The sequence below is a fragment of the Salvelinus alpinus genome, chromosome 4 (genome assembly GCF_045679555.1).
Source record: "Salvelinus alpinus chromosome 4, SLU_Salpinus.1, whole genome shotgun sequence".
In the NCBI taxonomy this organism is placed as follows: Eukaryota; Metazoa; Chordata; class Actinopteri; order Salmoniformes; family Salmonidae; genus Salvelinus; species Salvelinus alpinus.
The window spans coordinates 16,963,142-16,981,461 of NC_092089.1; the positions used below are offsets into that span (position 1 = coordinate 16,963,142).

At 40.0% G+C, this 18,320-nt stretch overlaps 1 protein-coding gene across 10 annotated transcripts in view; it reads right to left on the minus strand.

Annotated features, from left to right (window-relative positions):
• The window catches only part of LOC139572900 (protein MTSS 1-like), a 146,032-nt gene that overhangs the window by 39,947 nt on the left and 87,765 nt on the right, over window positions 1-18,320 (minus strand). For 4 of the 10 annotated variants that reach the window (XM_071395751.1, XM_071395753.1, XM_071395746.1 and 1 more), the window contains exons 6-7: window positions 17,444-17,518; window positions 3,552-3,563 (exon numbers count right to left, since the gene is read on the minus strand). In XM_071395751.1, coding sequence (XP_071251852.1) covers window positions 3,552-3,563; window positions 17,444-17,518 — 87 coding nt within the window. Of the gene's footprint in view, window positions 1-3,551; window positions 3,564-17,443; window positions 17,519-17,660; window positions 18,282-18,320 lie in introns of those variants that run through there. The other 6 variants (XM_071395752.1, XM_071395749.1, XM_071395754.1 and 3 more) reach the window with 3 other exon arrangements.

The window sequence follows — 18,320 nt, forward strand, 5'->3', positions numbered from 1 at the left end:
CGCTCCTCCGCTCTCTCCACTGGCTTCCAGTTGAAGCTCGCATCCGCTACAAGACCATGGTGCTTGCCTACGGAGCTGTGAGGGGAACGGCACCTCCGTACCTTCAGGCTCTGATCAGGCCCTACACCCAAACAAGGGCACTGCGTTCATCCACCTCTGGCCTGCTCGCCTCCCTACCTCTGAGGAAGTACAGTTCCCGCTCAGCCCAGTCAAAACTGTTCGCTGCTCTGGCACTCCAATGGTGGAACAAACTCCCTCACGACGCCAGGTCAGCGGAGTCAATCACCACCTTCCGGAGACACCTGAAACCCCACCTCTTTAAGGAATACCTAGGATAGGATAAAGTAATCCTTCTAACCCCCCCCCCTTAAAAGAGTTAGATGCACTATTGTAAAGTGGTTGTTCCACTGGATATCATAAGGTGAATGCACCAATTTGTAAGTCGCTCTGGATAAGAGCGTCTGCTAAATGACTTAAATGTAAATGTAAATGTAAAGGGAGCCAGTACGCCTGCACGGTCCGGTATTTCCGGCGCCACCTTCCCGCCCCAACCCAGTACCACCAGTGCCTACACCACGCACCAAGCTTCCTGTGCGTCTCCAGAGCCCTGTTCCTCCTCCACGCACTAGCCCTATGGTGCGTGTCTCCAGCCCATTACCACCAGTGCCTACACCACGCACCAAGCCTCCTGTGTGTCCCCAGAGTCCTGTGCTTCCTGTTGCTGCTCCCCGCACTAGCCCTGAGATGCGTGTCCCCAGCCCGGTACCACCAGTTCCGGCACCACGCACTAGGCCTAATGTGCGTCTCCAGGGTCCAGTATGCCCTGTTCCTTCTCCCCGCACTAGCCTTCAGGTGCGTGTCCCCAGCCCGGTACCACCAGTTCTTCAGACGAAGAGGAGGAGAACAACCGTTACAGCTGTTGACGTTGAGACTGGTGTTTTGCGGGTACTATTTAATGAAGCTGTCAGTTGAGGACTTGTGAGCCATCTGTTTCTCAAACTAGACACTCTAATGTACTTGTCCTCTTGCTCAGTTGTGCGCCGGGGCCTCCCACTCGTTCTATTCTGGTTAGGGCCAGTTTGCGCTGTTCTGTGAAGGTAGTAGTACACAGCATTGTACAAGATCTTCAGTTTCTTGGCAATTTCCTTAATTTCTCAGAACAAGAATAGACTGATGAGTTTCAGAAGTAAGTCATTTGTTTCTGGCCATTTTGAGCCTGTAATCGAACCCACAAATGCTGGTGCTCCAGATACTCAACTACAGTAGTCTAAAGAAGGACAGTTTTATTGCTTCTTTAATCAGAACAACAGTTTTCAGCTGTGCTAACATAATTGCAAAAGGGTTTTCTAATGATCAATTAGCCTTTTAAAATGATAAACTTGGATTAGCTAACACAACGTGCCATTGGAACACAGGAGTGATGGTTGCTGATAATGGGCCTCTGTACGCCTATGTAGATATTCCATAAAAAAAATCAGCTGTTTCTAGCTACAATAGTCATTTACAACATTAACAATGTCTACACTGTATTTCTGATATATTTTATGTTATTTTAATGGTCAATGGTTTTTCTTTCAAAAACAAGAACATTTCTAAGTGCCCCCAAACTGATGAACGGTTGTGTACACGTCTGTTTCCACTGGCCTCTTACATATTAACAAACAACACCTTGTCCTGACTGGGGAAACAGCCCAGCTTCATCTAAATGCTGAGCAGACCCCTGTCCTGATGCTGTGAAGGGCTGTGTGTGACCTCTGACAATCATTAGGGAAGGCTGGGGGTGAGAGTGGTAGAGTGGAAAATCAGCACTTTGTGCTCCTGTCTTAATGACTGGTGTGAGTGTTCTCCACCTCCACAGATAATGATTAGTGTGTGAGTCTTCTCCACCTTCACAGATAATGATTAGTGTGTGTGTGTGAGTGTTCTCCACCTCCACAGATAATGATTAGTGTGTGTGTGAGCTTCAGTGGCGCTGAGCTGATTAACAAAGATGATTGAAACCAAAACAAACCACGAAGCAGTGAAGGCAGGAGAATTAAACCACACAGAGAGAGAGGGAGGAGAGAGAAGAGGGAGGAGAGAGAAGAGAGAGGAGAGAGGAGAGAGAGGATGAGACAGGACAGTAGGAAGCAGAGCAGGGGACAGAGGAGTGGACAGGACAGTAGGAAGCAGAGCAGGGGACAGAGGAGTGGACAGGACAGTAGGAAGCAGAGCAGGGGACAGAGGAGGAGACAGGACAGTAGGAAGCAGAGCAGGGGACAGAGGAGTGGACAGGACAGTAGGAAGCAGAGCAGGGGACAGAGGAGTGGACAGGACAGTAGGAAGCAGAGCAGGGGACAGAGGAGTGGACAGGACAGTAGGAAGCAGAGCAGGGGACAGAGGATGAGACAGGACAGTAGGAAGCAGAGCAGGGGACAGAGGAGTGGACAGGACAGTAGGAAGCAGAGCAGGGGACAGAGGAGGAGACAGGACAGTAGGAAGCAGAGCAGGGGACAGAGGAGTGGACAGGACAGTAGGAAGCAGAGCAGGGGACAGAGGACGAGACAGGACAGTAGGAAGCAGAGCAGGGGACAGAGGAGTGGACAGGACAGTAGGAAGCAGAGCAGGGGACAGAGGAGTGGACAGGACAGTAGGAAGCAGAGCAGGGGACAGAGGAGTGGACAGGACAGTAGGAAGCAGAGCAGGGGACAGAGGAGGAGACAGGACAGTAGGAAGCAGAGCAGGGGACAGAGGAGTGGACAGGACAGTAGGAAGCAGAGCAGGGGACAGAGGAGTGAACAGAACAGTAGTACACAGTACATTAGACTGACTAACAGAGTTAGTCTGTACTCCACAGAGAGAGAGAAAGGACAGAGAGAGAGAGAGAGAAAGGACAGAGAGAGAGAGAGAGAAAGGACAGAGAGAGAGAGAGAGAAAGGACAGAGAGAGAGAGAGAGAGAGAGAGAGAGAGAGAGAGAGAGAGAGAGAGAGAGAGAGAGAGAGAGAGAGAGAGAGATGTGATGAGTGTGCCATCACAGCAGCAAGATTTGTGACCTGTTGCCACAAGAAAAGGGCAACCAGTGAAGAACAAACACCATTGTAAATACAACCCATATTTATGCTTATTTATTTTAATTTGTGTGCTTTATCCATTTGTACATTGTTACAACACTGTATATATATAATATAACATTTGTAATGTCTTTATTGTTTTGAAACTTCTGTATGTGTAATGTTTACTGTTAATTTGTATTGTTTATTTCACTTTTGTATAATATCTACCTCACTTGCTTTGGCAATGTTAACACATGTTTCCCATGCCAATAAAGCCCCTTGAATTGAATTGAATTGAATTGAATTGAATTGAATTGAATTGAGAGAGAGAGAGAGAGAGAGAGAGAGAGAGAGAGGTAGTGGAAGGAGCAGAACAGAATGGGACACTAAGCAGCATAGCAGCACAAGGTAGACTGACAGACTGACTGAAACCCTGGACCCCACAGAGAGGCCGCAGAGCAGGCTGGATGGCTGACAGACAGACTAACAGACAGACCACCAGTCTGTTACAGACTTACCCAAGGCATCAGCTGCAGGGCAACAACAACAGGTGCCAAGCGACCGGGGGGCAATAAGGTCGACGACACGGCCGTAAAGAGGAAAACATTTCAGTCAGTCAAGAGGCCTGAAGGAGACTAGCACAATTCATGTTGCTAATATGTGTCACTGTGACTGCCACTGTGACTGCCACTGTGACTGCCACTGTGACTGCCACTGTGACTGCCACTGTGACTGCCACTGTGACTGCCACTGTGACTGTCACTGTGACTGCCACTGTGACTGCCCCTGTGACTGTCACTGTGCGTCTAATAATGGCCCTTTAGCTTTACCAGACTCTTAGGATAAACTAAGCAACTTACAAAATTGTCAGCATTGACACTGACATATATCACCACATTCATTATATGCCCCAACATGGGTGGAGCTGTTTGATCTGCCGAAGAGGACTGTTGTGAGGGTGAACGTGTTGTACTAATAACTGACTTCCTAATGAAGAGGCCAAGCTGGAAAAACATGTTTGAAGAACTCAGTCTAGACAGATATATGGTGTTAAACGCTCCACTGTACACGTGTCCAAAGGTGAAACCTTCCCCTTGAAGTCAGGATTGATCTATTCCTTTCAGCTCCTAGTTAAAGCAGAGGGCCTCTCATAGGGGAGACTAGAAACGTGTGTATTGATTCAAACTTGTAGAAAAACTAAACATTTAGGCTAGCTAGTTCAGTGTTTCAGGTAGTTTTGGTCAGTTAGTTAGCTAGTTCAGTGTTTCAGATAGTTTTGGTCAGTTAGTTAGCCAGTTCAGTATTCCAGGTGGTTTTGGTCAGTTAGTTAGCTAGTTCAGTGTTTCAGGTGGTTTTGGTCAGTTAGTTAGCTAGTTCAGTGTTTCAGGTGGTTTTGGTCAGTTAGTTAGCTAGTTCAGTGTTTCAGGTGGTTTTGGTCAGTTAGTTAGCTAGTTCAGTATTTCAGGTGGTTTTGGTCAGTTAGTTAGCTAGTTCAGGTGGTTTTGGTCAGTTAGTTAGCTAGTTCAGATAGTTTTGGTCAGTTAGTTAGCCAGTTCAGTGTTTCAGGTGGTTTTGGTCAGTTAGTTAGCTAGTTCAGTATTTCAGATGGTTTTGGTCATTTAGTTAGCTAGTTCAGTATTTCAGGTGGTTTTGGTCAGTTAGTTAGCTAGTTCAGTATTTCAGGTGGTTTTGGTCAGTTAGTTAACTAGTTCAGTGTTTCAGGTGGTTTTGGTCAGTTAGTTAGCTAGTTCAGTATTTCAGGTGGTTTTGGTCAGTTAGTTAGCTAGTTCAGTATTTCAGGTGGTTTTGGTGAGTTAGTTAGCTAGTTCAGTGTTTCAGATGGTTTTGGTCAGTTAGTTAACTAGTTCAGTGTTTCAGGTGGTTTTGGTCAGTTAGTTAACTAGTTCAGTGTTTCAGGTGGTTTTGGTCAGTTAGTTAACTAGTTCAGTGTTTCAGATGGTTTTGGTCAGTTAGTTAACTAGTTCAGTATTTCAGGTGGTTTTGGTCATTTAGTTAGCTAGTTCAGTGTTTCAGGTGGTTTTGGTCAGTTAGGTAGCTAGTTCAGTATTTCAGGTGGTTTTGGTCAGTTAGTTAACTAGTTCAGTGTTTCAGGTGGTTTTGGTCAGTTAGTTAGCTAGTTCAGTATTTCAGGTGGTTTTGGTCAGTTAGTTAGCTAGTTCAGTATTTCAGGTGGTTTTGGTCAGTTAGTTAGCTAGTTCAGTGTTTCAGGTGGTTTTGGTCAGTTAGTTAGCTAGTTCAGTATTTCAGGTGGTTTTGGTGAGTTAGTTAGCTAGTTCAGTGTTTCAGATGGTTTTGGTCAGTTAGTTAACTAGTTCAGTGTTTCAGGTGGTTTTGGTCAGTTAGTTAACTAGTTCAGTGTTTCAGGTGGTTTTGGTCAGTTAGTTAACTAGTTCAGTGTTTCAGATGGTTTTGGTCAGTTAGTTAACTAGTTCAGTATTTCAGGTGGTTTTGGTCATTTAGTTAGCTAGTTCAGTGTTTCAGGTGGTTTTGGTCAGTTAGGTAGCTAGTTCAGTATTTCAGATAGTTTTGGTCAGTTAGTTAGCTAGTTCAGTATTTCAGGTGGTTTTGGTCATTTAGTTAGCTAGTTCGGTATTTCAGATGGTTTTGGTCAGTTAGTTAGCTAGTTCAGTATTTCAGGTGGTTTTGGTCATTTAGTTAGCTAGTTCAGTATTTCAGATAGTTTTGGTCAGTTAGTTAGCTAGTTCAGTATTTCAGATAGTTTTGGTCAGTTAGTTAGCTAGTTCAGTATTTCAGATGGTTTTGGTCAGTTAGTTAGCTAGTTCAGTGTTTCAGGTAGTTTTGGTCAGTTAGTTAGCTAGTTCAGTGTTTCAGGTAGTTTTGGTCAGTTAGTTAGCTAGTTCAGTGTTTCAGGTAGTTTTGGTCATTTAGTTAGCTAGTTTTGGTCAGTTAGTTAGCTAGTTCAGTGTTTCAGGTGGTTTTGGTCAGTTAGTTAACTAGTTCAGTATTTCAGGTGGTTTTGGTCAGTTAGTTAGCTAGTTCAGTATTTCAGGTAGTTTTGGTCAGTTAGTTAGCTAGTTCAGTGTTTCAGATGGTTTTGGTCATTTAGACTAGCTAGTTCATTATTTCAGATAGTTTTGGTCAGTTAGTTAACTAGTTCAGTGTTTCAGGTAGTTTTGGTCAGTTAGTTAGCTAGTTCAGTGTTTCAGGTGGTTTTGGTCAGTTAGTTAGCTAGTTCAGTGTTTCAGGTAGTTTTGGTCAGTTAGTTAGCTAGTTCAGTGTTTCAGGTGGTTTTGGTCAGTTAGTTAGCTAGTTCAGTGTTTCAGATGGTTTTGGTCATTTAGACTAGCTAGTTCATTATTTCAGATAGTTTTGGTCAGTTAGTTAACTAGTTCAGTGTTTCAGGTAGTTTTGGTCAGTTAGTTAGCTAGTTCAGTGTTTCAGGTGGTTTTGGTCAGTTAGTTAGCTAGTTCAGTGTTTCAGGTAGTTTTGGTCAGTTAGTTCAGTATTTCAGGTAGTTTTGGTCAGTTAGTTAGCTAGTTCAGTGTTTCAGGTGGTTTTGGTCAGTTAGTTAGCTAGTTCAGTGTTTCAGGTAGTTTTGGTCAGTTAGTTAGCTAGTTCAGTGTTTCAGGTGGTTTTGGTCAGTTAGTTAGCTAGTTCAGTGTTTCAGATGGTTTTGGTCATTTAGACTAGCTAGTTCATTATTTCAGATAGTTTTGGTCAGTTAGTTAACTAGTTCAGTGTTTCAGATAGTTTTGGTCAGTTAGTTAGCTAGTTCAGTGTTTCAGGTGGTTTTGGTCAGTTAGTTAGCTAGTTCAGTGTTTCAGGTAGTTTTGGTCAGTTAGTTAGCTAGTTCAGTATTTCAGGTGGTTTTGGTCATTTAGTTAGCTAGTTCAGTATTTCAGATGGTTTTGGTCAGTTAGTTAGCTAGTTCAGTATTTCAGGTGGTTTTGGTCATTTAGTTAGCTAGTTCAGTATTTCAGATAGTTTTGGTCAGTTAGTTAGCTAGTTCAGTATTTCAGATAGTTTTGGTCAGTAAGTTAGCTAGTTCAGTATTTCAGATGGTTTTGGTCAGTTAGTTAGCTAGTTCAGTGTTTCAGGTAGTTTTGGTCAGTTAGTTAGCTAGTTCAGTGTTTCAGGTGGTTTTGGTCAGTTAGTTAGCTAGTTCAGTGTTTCAGGTAGTTTTGGTCAGTTAGTTAGCTAGTTCAGTGTTTCAGGTGGTTTTGGTCAGTTAGTTAGCTAGTTCAGTGTTTCAGATGGTTTTGGTCATTTAGACTAGCTAGTTCATTATTTCAGATAGTTTTGGTCAGTTAGTTAACTAGTTCAGTGTTTCAGGTAGTTTTGGTCAGTTAGTTAGCTAGTTCAGTGTTTCAGGTGGTTTTGGTCAGTTAGTTAGCTAGTTCAGTGTTTCAGGTAGTTTTGGTCAGTTAGTTCAGTATTTCAGGTAGTTTTGGTCAGTTAGTTAGCTAGTTCAGTGTTTCAGGTGGTTTTGGTCAGTTAGTTAGCTAGTTCAGTGTTTCAGGTAGTTTTGGTCAGTTAGTTAGCTAGTTCAGTGTTTCAGGTGGTTTTGGTCAGTTAGTTAGCTAGTTCAGTGTTTCAGATGGTTTTGGTCATTTAGACTAGCTAGTTCATTATTTCAGATAGTTTTGGTCAGTTAGTTAACTAGTTCAGTGTTTCAGATAGTTTTGGTCAGTTAGTTCAGTGTTTCAGGTGGTTTTGGTCAGTTAGTTAGCTAGTTCAGTGTTTCAGGTAGTTTTGGTCAGTTAGTTAGCTAGTTCAGTATTTCAGGTGGTTTTGGTCATTTAGTTAGCTAGTTCAGTATTTCAGATGGTTTTGGTCAGTTAGTTAGCTAGTTCAGTATTTCAGGTGGTTTTGGTCATTTAGTTAGCTAGTTCAGTATTTCAGATAGTTTTGGTCAGTTAGTTAGCTAGTTCAGTATTTCAGATGGTTTTGGTCAGTTAGTTAGCTAGTTCAGTGTTTCAGGTAGTTTTGGTCAGTTAGTTAGCTAGTTCAGTGTTTCAGGTAGTTTTGGTCAGTTAGTTAGCTAGTTCAGTGTTTCAGGTAGTTTTGGTCATTTAGTTAGCTAGTTTTGGTCAGTTAGTTAGCTAGTTCAGTGTTTCAGGTGGTTTTGGTCAGTTAGTTAACTAGTTCAGTATTTCAGGTGGTTTTGGTCAGTTAGTTAGCTAGTTCAGTATTTCAGGTAGTTTTGGTCAGTTAGTTAGCTAGTTCAGTGTTTCAGATGGTTTTGGTCATTTAGACTAGCTAGTTCATTATTTCAGATAGTTTTGGTCAGTTAGTTAACTAGTTCAGTGTTTCAGGTAGTTTTGGTCAGTTAGTTAGCTAGTTCAGTGTTTCAGATGGTTTTGGTCAGTTAGTTAACTAGTTCAGTGTTTCAGGTGGTTTTGGTCAGTTAGTTAACTAGTTCAGTGTTTCAGGTGGTTTTGGTCAGTTAGTTAACTAGTTCAGTGTTTCAGATGGTTTTGGTCAGTTAGTTAACTAGTTCAGTATTTCAGGTGGTTTTGGTCATTTAGTTAGCTAGTTCAGTGTTTCAGGTGGTTTTGGTCAGTTAGGTAGCTAGTTCAGTATTTCAGGTGGTTTTGGTCAGTTAGTTAACTAGTTCAGTGTTTCAGGTGGTTTTGGTCAGTTAGTTAGCTAGTTCAGTATTTCAGGTGGTTTTGGTCAGTTAGTTAGCTAGTTCAGTATTTCAGGTGGTTTTGGTCAGTTAGTTAACTAGTTCAGTGTTTCAGGTGGTTTTGGTCAGTTAGTTAGCTAGTTCAGTATTTCAGGTGGTTTTGGTCAGTTAGTTAGCTAGTTCAGTGTTTCAGATGGTTTTGGTCAGTTAGTTAACTAGTTCAGTGTTTCAGGTGGTTTTGGTCAGTTAGTTAACTAGTTCAGTGTTTCAGGTGGTTTTGGTCAGTTAGTTAACTAGTTCAGTGTTTCAGATGGTTTTGGTCAGTTAGTTAACTAGTTCAGTATTTCAGGTGGTTTTGGTCATTTAGTTAGCTAGTTCAGTGTTTCAGGTGGTTTTGGTCAGTTAGGTAGCTAGTTCAGTATTTCAGATAGTTTTGGTCAGTTAGTTAGCTAGTTCAGTATTTCAGGTGGTTTTGGTCATTTAGTTAGCTAGTTCGGTATTTCAGATGGTTTTGGTCAGTTAGTTAGCTAGTTCAGTATTTCAGGTGGTTTTGGTCATTTAGTTAGCTAGTTCAGTGTTTCAGATAGTTTTGGTCAGTTAGTTAGCTAGTTCAGTATTTCAGATAGTTTTGGTCAGTTAGTTAGCTAGTTCAGTATTTCAGATGGTTTTGGTCAGTTAGTTAGCTAGTTCAGTGTTTCAGGTAGTTTTGGTCAGTTAGTTAGCTAGTTCAGTGTTTCAGGTAGTTTTGGTCAGTTAGTTAGCTAGTTCAGTGTTTCAGGTAGTTTTGGTCATTTAGTTAGCTAGTTTTGGTCAGTTAGTTAGCTAGTTCAGTGTTTCAGGTGGTTTTGGTCAGTTAGTTAACTAGTTCAGTATTTCAGGTGGTTTTGGTCAGTTAGTTAGCTAGTTCAGTATTTCAGGTAGTTTTGGTCATTTAGTTAGCTAGTTTTGGTCAGTTAGTTAGCTAGTTCATTATTTCAGATAGTTTTGGTCAGTTAGTTAACTAGTTCAGTGTTTCAGGTAGTTTTGGTCAGTTAGTTAGCTAGTTCAGTGTTTCAGGTGGTTTTGGTCAGTTAGTTAGCTAGTTCAGTGTTTCAGGTAGTTTTGGTCAGTTAGTTGGCTAGTTCAGTGTTTCAGGTGGTTTTGGTCAGTTAGTTAGCTAGTTCAGTGTTTCAGATGGTTTTGGTCATTTAGACTAGCTAGTTCATTATTTCAGATAGTTTTGGTCAGTTAGTTAACTAGTTCAGTGTTTCAGGTAGTTTTGGTCAGTTAGTTAGCTAGTTCAGTGTTTCAGGTGGTTTTGGTCAGTTAGTTAGCTAGTTCAGTGTTTCAGGTAGTTTTGGTCAGTTAGATCAGTATTTCAGGTAGTTTTGGTCAGTTAGTTAGCTAGTTCAGTGTTTCAGGTGGTTTTGGTCAGTTAGTTAGCTAGTTCAGTGTTTCAGATAGTTTTGGTCAGTTAGTTAGCCAGTTCAGTATTCCAGGTGGTTTTGGTCAGTTAGTTAGCTAGTTCAGTGTTTCAGGTGGTTTTGGTCAGTTAGTTAGCTAGTTCAGTATTTCAGGTAGTTTTGGTCAGTTAGTTAGCTAGTTCAGTATTTCAGGTAGTTTTGGTCAGTTAGTTAGCTAGTTCAGTGTTTCAGGTGGTTTTGGTCAGTTAGTTAGCTAGTTCAGTGTTTCAGGTGGTTTTGGTCAGTTAGTTAGCTAGTTCAGTGTTTCAGGTGGTTTTGGTCAGTTAGTTAGCTAGTTCAGTATTTCAGGTGGTTTTGGTCAGTTAGTTAGCTAGTTCAGTATTTCAGGTGGTTTTGGTCAGTTAGTTAGCTAGTTCAGGTGGTTTTGGTCAGTTAGTTAGCTAGTTCAGATAGTTTTGGTCAGTTAGTTAGCCAGTTCAGTGTTTCAGGTGGTTTTGGTCAGTTAGTTAGCTAGTTCAGTATTTCAGATGGTTTTGGTCATTTAGTTAGCTAGTTCAGTATTTCAGGTGGTTTTGGTCAGTTAGTTAGCTAGTTCAGTATTTCAGGTGGTTTTGGTCAGTTAGTTAACTAGTTCAGTGTTTCAGGTGGTTTTGGTCAGTTAGTTAGCTAGTTCAGTATTTCAGGTGGTTTTGGTCAGTTAGTTAGCTAGTTCAGTGTTTCAGGTGGTTTTGGTGAGTTAGTTAGCTAGTTCAGTGTTTCAGATGGTTTTGGTCAGTTAGTTAACTAGTTCAGTGTTTCAGGTGGTTTTGGTCAGTTAGTTAACTAGTTCAGTGTTTCAGGTGGTTTTGGTCAGTTAGTTAACTAGTTCAGTGTTTCAGATGGTTTTGGTCAGTTAGTTAACTAGTTCAGTATTTCAGGTGGTTTTGGTCATTTAGTTAGCTAGTTCAGTGTTTCAGGTGGTTTTGGTCAGTTAGGTAGCTAGTTCAGTATTTCAGATAGTTTTGGTCAGTTAGTTAGCTAGTTCAGTATTTCAGGTGGTTTTGGTCATTTAGTTAGCTAGTTCAGTATTTCAGATGGTTTTGGTCAGTTAGTTAGCTAGTTCAGTATTTCAGGTGGTTTTGGTCATTTAGTTAGCTAGTTCAGTATTTCAGATAGTTTTGGTCAGTTAGTTAGCTAGTTCAGTATTTCAGATAGTTTTGGTCAGTTAGTTAGCTAGTTCAGTATTTCAGATGGTTTTGGTCAGTTAGTTAGCTAGTTCAGTGTTTCAGGTAGTTTTGGTCAGTTAGTTAGCTAGTTCAGTGTTTCAGGTAGTTTTGGTCAGTTAGTTAGCTAGTTCAGTGTTTCAGGTAGTTTTGGTCAGTTAGTTAGCTAGTTCAGTGTTTCAGGTAGTTTTGGTCATTTAGTTAGCTAGTTTTGGTCAGTTAGTTAGCTAGTTCATTATTTCAGATAGTTTTGGTCAGTTAGTTAACTAGTTCAGTGTTTCAGGTAGTTTTGGTCAGTTAGTTAGCTAGTTCAGTGTTTCAGGTGGTTTTGGTCAGTTAGTTAGCTAGTTCAGTGTTTCAGGTAGTTTTGGTCAGTTAGTTAGCTAGTTCAGTGTTTCAGGTGGTTTTGGTCAGTTAGTTAGCTAGTTCAGTGTTTCAGATGGTTTTGGTCATTTAGACTAGCTAGTTCATTATTTCAGATAGTTTTGGTCAGTTAGTTAACTAGTTCAGTGTTTCAGGTAGTTTTGGTCAGTTAGTTAGCTAGTTCAGTGTTTCAGGTGGTTTTGGTCAGTTAGTTAGCTAGTTCAGTGTTTCAGGTAGTTTTGGTCAGTTAGTTCAGTATTTCAGGTAGTTTTGGTCAGTTAGTTAACTAGTTCAGTGTTTCAGGTGGTTTTGGTCAGTTAGTTAGCTAGTTCAGTGTTTCAGGTAGTTTTGGTCAGTTAGTTAGCTAGTTCAGTGTTTCAGGTGGTTTTGGTCAGTTAGTTAGCTAGTTCAGTGTTTCAGATGGTTTTGGTCATTTAGACTAGCTAGTTCATTATTTCAGATAGTTTTGGTCAGTTAGTTAACTAGTTCAGTGTTTCAGATAGTTTTGGTCAGTTAGTTAGCTAGTTCAGTGTTTCAGGTGGTTTTGGTCAGTTAGTTAGCTAGTTCAGTGTTTCAGGTAGTTTTGGTCAGTTAGTTAGCTAGTTCAGTATTTCAGGTGGTTTTGGTCATTTAGTTAGCTAGTTCAGTATTTCAGATGGTTTTGGTCAGTTAGTTAGCTAGTTCAGTATTTCAGGTGGTTTTGGTCATTTAGTTAGCTAGTTCAGTATTTCAGATAGTTTTGGTCAGTTAGTTAGCTAGTTCAGTATTTCAGATAGTTTTGGTCAGTAAGTTAGCTAGTTCAGTATTTCAGATGGTTTTGGTCAGTTAGTTAGCTAGTTCAGTGTTTCAGGTAGTTTTGGTCAGTTAGTTAGCTAGTTCAGTGTTTCAGGTGGTTTTGGTCAGTTAGTTAGCTAGTTCAGTGTTTCAGGTAGTTTTGGTCAGTTAGTTAGCTAGTTCAGTGTTTCAGGTGGTTTTGGTCAGTTAGTTAGCTAGTTCAGTGTTTCAGATGGTTTTGGTCATTTAGACTAGCTAGTTCATTATTTCAGATAGTTTTGGTCAGTTAGTTAACTAGTTCAGTGTTTCAGGTAGTTTTGGTCAGTTAGTTAGCTAGTTCAGTGTTTCAGGTGGTTTTGGTCAGTTAGTTAGCTAGTTCAGTGTTTCAGGTAGTTTTGGTCAGTTAGTTCAGTATTTCAGGTAGTTTTGGTCAGTTAGTTAGCTAGTTCAGTGTTTCAGGTGGTTTTGGTCAGTTAGTTAGCTAGTTCAGTGTTTCAGGTAGTTTTGGTCAGTTAGTTAGCTAGTTCAGTGTTTCAGGTGGTTTTGGTCAGTTAGTTAGCTAGTTCAGTGTTTCAGATGGTTTTGGTCATTTAGACTAGCTAGTTCATTATTTCAGATAGTTTTGGTCAGTTAGTTAACTAGTTCAGTGTTTCAGATAGTTTTGGTCAGTTAGTTAGCTAGTTCAGTGTTTCAGGTGGTTTTGGTCAGTTAGTTAGCTAGTTCAGTGTTTCAGGTAGTTTTGGTCAGTTAGTTAGCTAGTTCAGTATTTCAGGTGGTTTTGGTCATTTAGTTAGCTAGTTCAGTATTTCAGATGGTTTTGGTCAGTTAGTTAGCTAGTTCAGTATTTCAGGTGGTTTTGGTCATTTAGTTAGCTAGTTCAGTATTTCAGATAGTTTTGGTCAGTTAGTTAGCTAGTTCAGTATTTCAGATGGTTTTGGTCAGTTAGTTAGCTAGTTCAGTGTTTCAGGTAGTTTTGGTCAGTTAGTTAGCTAGTTCAGTGTTTCAGGTAGTTTTGGTCAGTTAGTTAGCTAGTTCAGTGTTTCAGGTAGTTTTGGTCATTTAGTTAGCTAGTTTTGGTCAGTTAGTTAGCTAGTTCAGTGTTTCAGGTGGTTTTGGTCAGTTAGTTAACTAGTTCAGTATTTCAGGTGGTTTTGGTCAGTTAGTTAGCTAGTTCAGTATTTCAGGTAGTTTTGGTCAGTTAGTTAGCTAGTTCAGTGTTTCAGATGGTTTTGGTCATTTAGACTAGCTAGTTCATTATTTCAGATAGTTTTGGTCAGTTAGTTAACTAGTTCAGTGTTTCAGGTAGTTTTGGTCAGTTAGTTAGCTAGTTCAGTGTTTCAGGTGGTTTTGGTCAGTTAGTTAGCTAGTTCAGTGTTTCAGGTAGTTTTGGTCAGTTAGTTAGCTAGTTCAGTGTTTCAGGTGGTTTTGGTCAGTTAGTTAGCTAGTTCAGTGTTTCAGATGGTTTTGGTCATTTAGACTAGCTAGTTCATTATTTCAGATAGTTTTGGTCAGTTAGTTAACTAGTTCAGTGTTTCAGGTAGTTTTGGTCAGTTAGTTAGCTAGTTCAGTGTTTCAGGTGGTTTTGGCCAGTTAGTTAGCTAGTTCAGTGTTTCAGGTAGTTTTGGTCAGTTAGTTAGCTAGTTCAGTGTTTCAGGTGGTTTTGGTCAGTTAGTTAGCTAGTTCAGTGTTTCAGGTAGTTTTGGTCAGTTAGTTAGCTAGTTCAGTGTTTCAGATGGTTTTGGTCATTTAGACTAGCTAGTTCATTATTTCAGATAGTTTTGGTCAGTTAGTTAGCTAGTTCAGTGTTTCAGATGGTTTTGGTCATTTAGACTAGCTAGTTCATTATTTCAGATAGTTTTGGTCAGTTAGTTAACTAGTTCAGTGTTTCAGGTAGTTTTGGTCAGTTAGTTAGCTAGTTCAGTGTTTCAGGTGGTTTTGGTCAGTTAGTTAGCTAGTTCAGTGTTTCAGGTAGTTTTGGTCAGTTAGTTAGCTAGTTCAGTGTTTCAGGTGGTTTTGGTCAGTTAGTTAGCTAGTTCAGTGTTTCAGATGGTTTTGGTCATTTAGACTAGCTAGTTCATTATTTCAGATAGTTTTGGTCAGTTAGTTAACTAGTTCAGTGTTTCAGGTAGTTTTGGTCAGTTAGTTAGCTAGTTCAGTGTTTCAGGTGGTTTTGGCCAGTTAGTTAGCTAGTTCAGTGTTTCAGGTAGTTTTGGTCAGTTAGTTAGCTAGTTCAGTGTTTCAGGTGGTTTTGGTCAGTTAGTTAGCTAGTTCAGTGTTTCAGGTAGTTTTGGTCAGTTAGTTAGCTAGTTCAGTGTTTCAGATGGTTTTGGTCATTTAGACTAGCTAGTTCATTATTTCAGATAGTTTTGGTCAGTTAGTTAGCTAGTTCAGTGTTTCAGATGGTTTTGGTCATTTAGACTAGCTAGTTCATTATTTCAGATAGTTTTGGTCAGTTAGTTAACTAGTTCATTATTTCTGCTCCTCTAGATAGGACATCTAATAACACTAGAATAAGAAGACCAGGTGCATACTGCTAAATACTGCTCCTCTAGACAAGACATCCAATAACACTAGAATAAGAAGACCAGGTGCATACTGCTAAATACTGCTCCTCTAGACAAGACATCTAATAACACTAGAATAAGAAGACCAGGTGCATACTGCTAAATACTGCTCCTCTAGACAAGACATCCAATAACACTAGAATAAGAAGACCAGGTGCATACTGCTAAATACTGCTCCTCTAGACAAGACATCTAATAACACTAGAATAAGAAGACCAGGTGCATACTGCTAAATACTGCTCCTCTACATAGGACATCTAATAACACTAGAATAAGAAGACCAGGTGCATACTGCTAAATACTGCTCCCCTAGACAAGACATCTAATAACACTAGAATAAGAAGACCAGGTGCATACTGCTAAATACTGCTCCTCTAGACAAGACATCTAATAACACTAGAATAAGAAGACCAGGTGCATACTGCTAAATACTGCTCCTCTAGACAAGACATCTAATAACACTAGAATAAGAAGATCAGGTGCATACTGCTAAATACTGCTCCTCTAGACAAGACATCTAATAACACTAGAATAAGAAGACCAGGTGCATACTGCTAAATACTGCTCCTCTAGACAAGACATCTAATAACACTAGAATAAGAAGACCAGGTGCATACTGCTAAATACTGCTCCTCTAGACAAGACATCCAATAACACTAGAATAAGAAGACCAGGTGCATACTGCAAAATACTGCTCCTCTAGATAGGACATCTAATAACACTAGAATAAGAAGACCAGGTGCATACTGCTAAATACTGCTCCTCTAGACAAGACATCTAATAACACTAGAATAAGAAGACCAGGTGCATACTGCTAAATACTGCTCCTCTAGACAAGACATCTAATAACACTAGAATAAGAAGACCAGGTGCATACTGCTAAATACTGCTCCTCTAGACAAGACATCCAATAACACTAGAATAAGAAGACCAGGTGTATACTGCTAAATACTGCTCCTCTAGACAAGACATCTAATAACACTAGAATAAGAAGACCAGGTGCATACTGCTAAATATTGCACCATGGAAATACAACAGCCCAGTATTTGAGCTAAAGAAGTTTTAAAAAAAAAGTTGAAGTTCACTTTGAAAGCAGAAAATGCATGGATGTTTTGGTGCTTTCAAGACAGACATTTTGAAATTTCAACTGGACTTTAGTCACTGAAGATAACTGACAGCTTGAATAGGAGCTTCCCATAGCTCTCTCTCTCTCTCTGTCTATCTGTCTAGACACATATTGAACCTTTTCAATAGCGTCTCCATTTCCTTTCATGGTGCGTAGGCCAACACAAAGACTGACTGACTGACTGCGTATTCAACTGGGATGTGCTGTCCTACGAGGGGACGACACAAACTGATACTCAAGTAGTTGAGCGGAGAATCTGTTCCAAATGGCACCCTATTTCATATGTAGTGCACTTCTTTTGGGCCCTATAGACCCCGGTCTAAAGTAGTGCACTATAGAGGGAATAGGGTGCCATTTGGGACAAAGCCAGTGTCCTGGTTTCAGTATAATGACGGTGAATATGAGCTGATGTTGTTGTTTTCCCTCCATGTTTCCAGACATCATTTAGATAGATTCCTGTGTACACATGATATCTGACAATCCACAGAGTCTGACAGGGATCAGGAACATTCTTACATCACCAACAGAAACCATAGCATAGAGTAAGGACATTCAGTAGGGAGGATGTTCAACTCAATTTTGCATGTCCATTTGCCTAAGCGTACGTAGAGATGACGTTCAGAGATGATAAAGGACATAGAGATGTACTATATATAATTAAATGTTACGTAAATATGTACTGTGTTTTATACTGTAGAGTCCCTGAGTAGCCTCACTGACGTTCAACTCTATTTTCTTGAGACTACATGGGATGTGTAGGTAATGACCTCAAGGGGAAACAACAGCCCATAGAGGTACAGGGTTCATACTATACTTCATACGGCCACAGACATTATATGGCCCCTACATATGTTGTCATCATTCTATTTGTATGGCACAGCCAGTAGAGAAGTGAAGCAGGATGGATGGATGGATGGATGGATGGATGGATGGATGGATGGATGGATGGATGGATGGATGGATGGATGGATGGATGGATGGATGGATGGATGGATGGATGGATGGATTAGATAGATAGATAGATAAGATAGATAGATAGATAGATAGATAGATAGATAGATAGATAGATAGATAGATAGATAGATAGATAGATAGATAGATAGATAGATAGATAGATAGATAGATAGATAGATAGATGGATTAGATAGATGGATTAGATAGATAGATAAGATAGATAGATAGATAGATAGATAGATAGATAGATAGATAGATAGATAGATAGATAGATAGATAGATAGATAGATAGATAGATAGATAGATAGATAGATAGATAGATAGAGTCTACCTGGATCTGGATGGATAAGATAGATAGATGGACAGATAGATGGACAGATAGATGGACAGATAGATAGATAGATGGAGTCTACCTTTCTTTGCCTTCTTCTGTAGCTTCAGAGTGTCTAAAGACTTCTTCTTGATCTCACTCCGAACTTTCTTGTACTCTGTGGGGGGGAAATGGGGTCAACATGTTGGAATGAGATGTTCGACGAGCAGGTGTCCACATACTTTTGGTCATGTAGTGTATATTACACTGGCTTGTAGTGTATGGTTATATTATTATATATCTATATGTTATGATGATACCTTTAGCATGGTCCTTATCCAGTGTGTTGGTTCCTCTCTATATTATTATATATCTATATGTTATGATACCTTTAGCATGGTCCTTATCCAGTGTGTTGGTTCCTCTCTATATTATTATATATCTATATGTTATGATGGTACCTTTAGCATGGTCCTTATCCAGTGTGTTGGTTCCTCTCTATATTATTATATATCTATATGTTATGATGATACCTTTAGCATGGTCCTTATCCAGTGTGTTGGTTCCTCTCTATATTATTATATATCTATATGTTATGATGGTACCTTTAGCATGGTCCTTATCCTGTGTGTTGGTTCCTCTCTATATTATTATATATCTATATGTTATGATGATACCTTTAGCATGGTCCTTATCCAGTGTGTTGGTTCCTCTCTATATTATTATATATCTATATGTTATGGTACCTTTAGCATGGTCCTCATCCAGTGTGTTGGTTCCTCTCTATATTATTATATATCTATATGTTATGATGATACCTTTAGCATGGTCCTTATCCAGTGTGTTGGTTCCTCTCTATATTATTATATATCTATATGTTATGATGGTACCTTTAGCATGGTCCTTATCCAGAGTGTTGGTTCCTCTCTATATTATTATATATCTATATGTTATGATGGTACCTTTAGCATGGTCCTCAT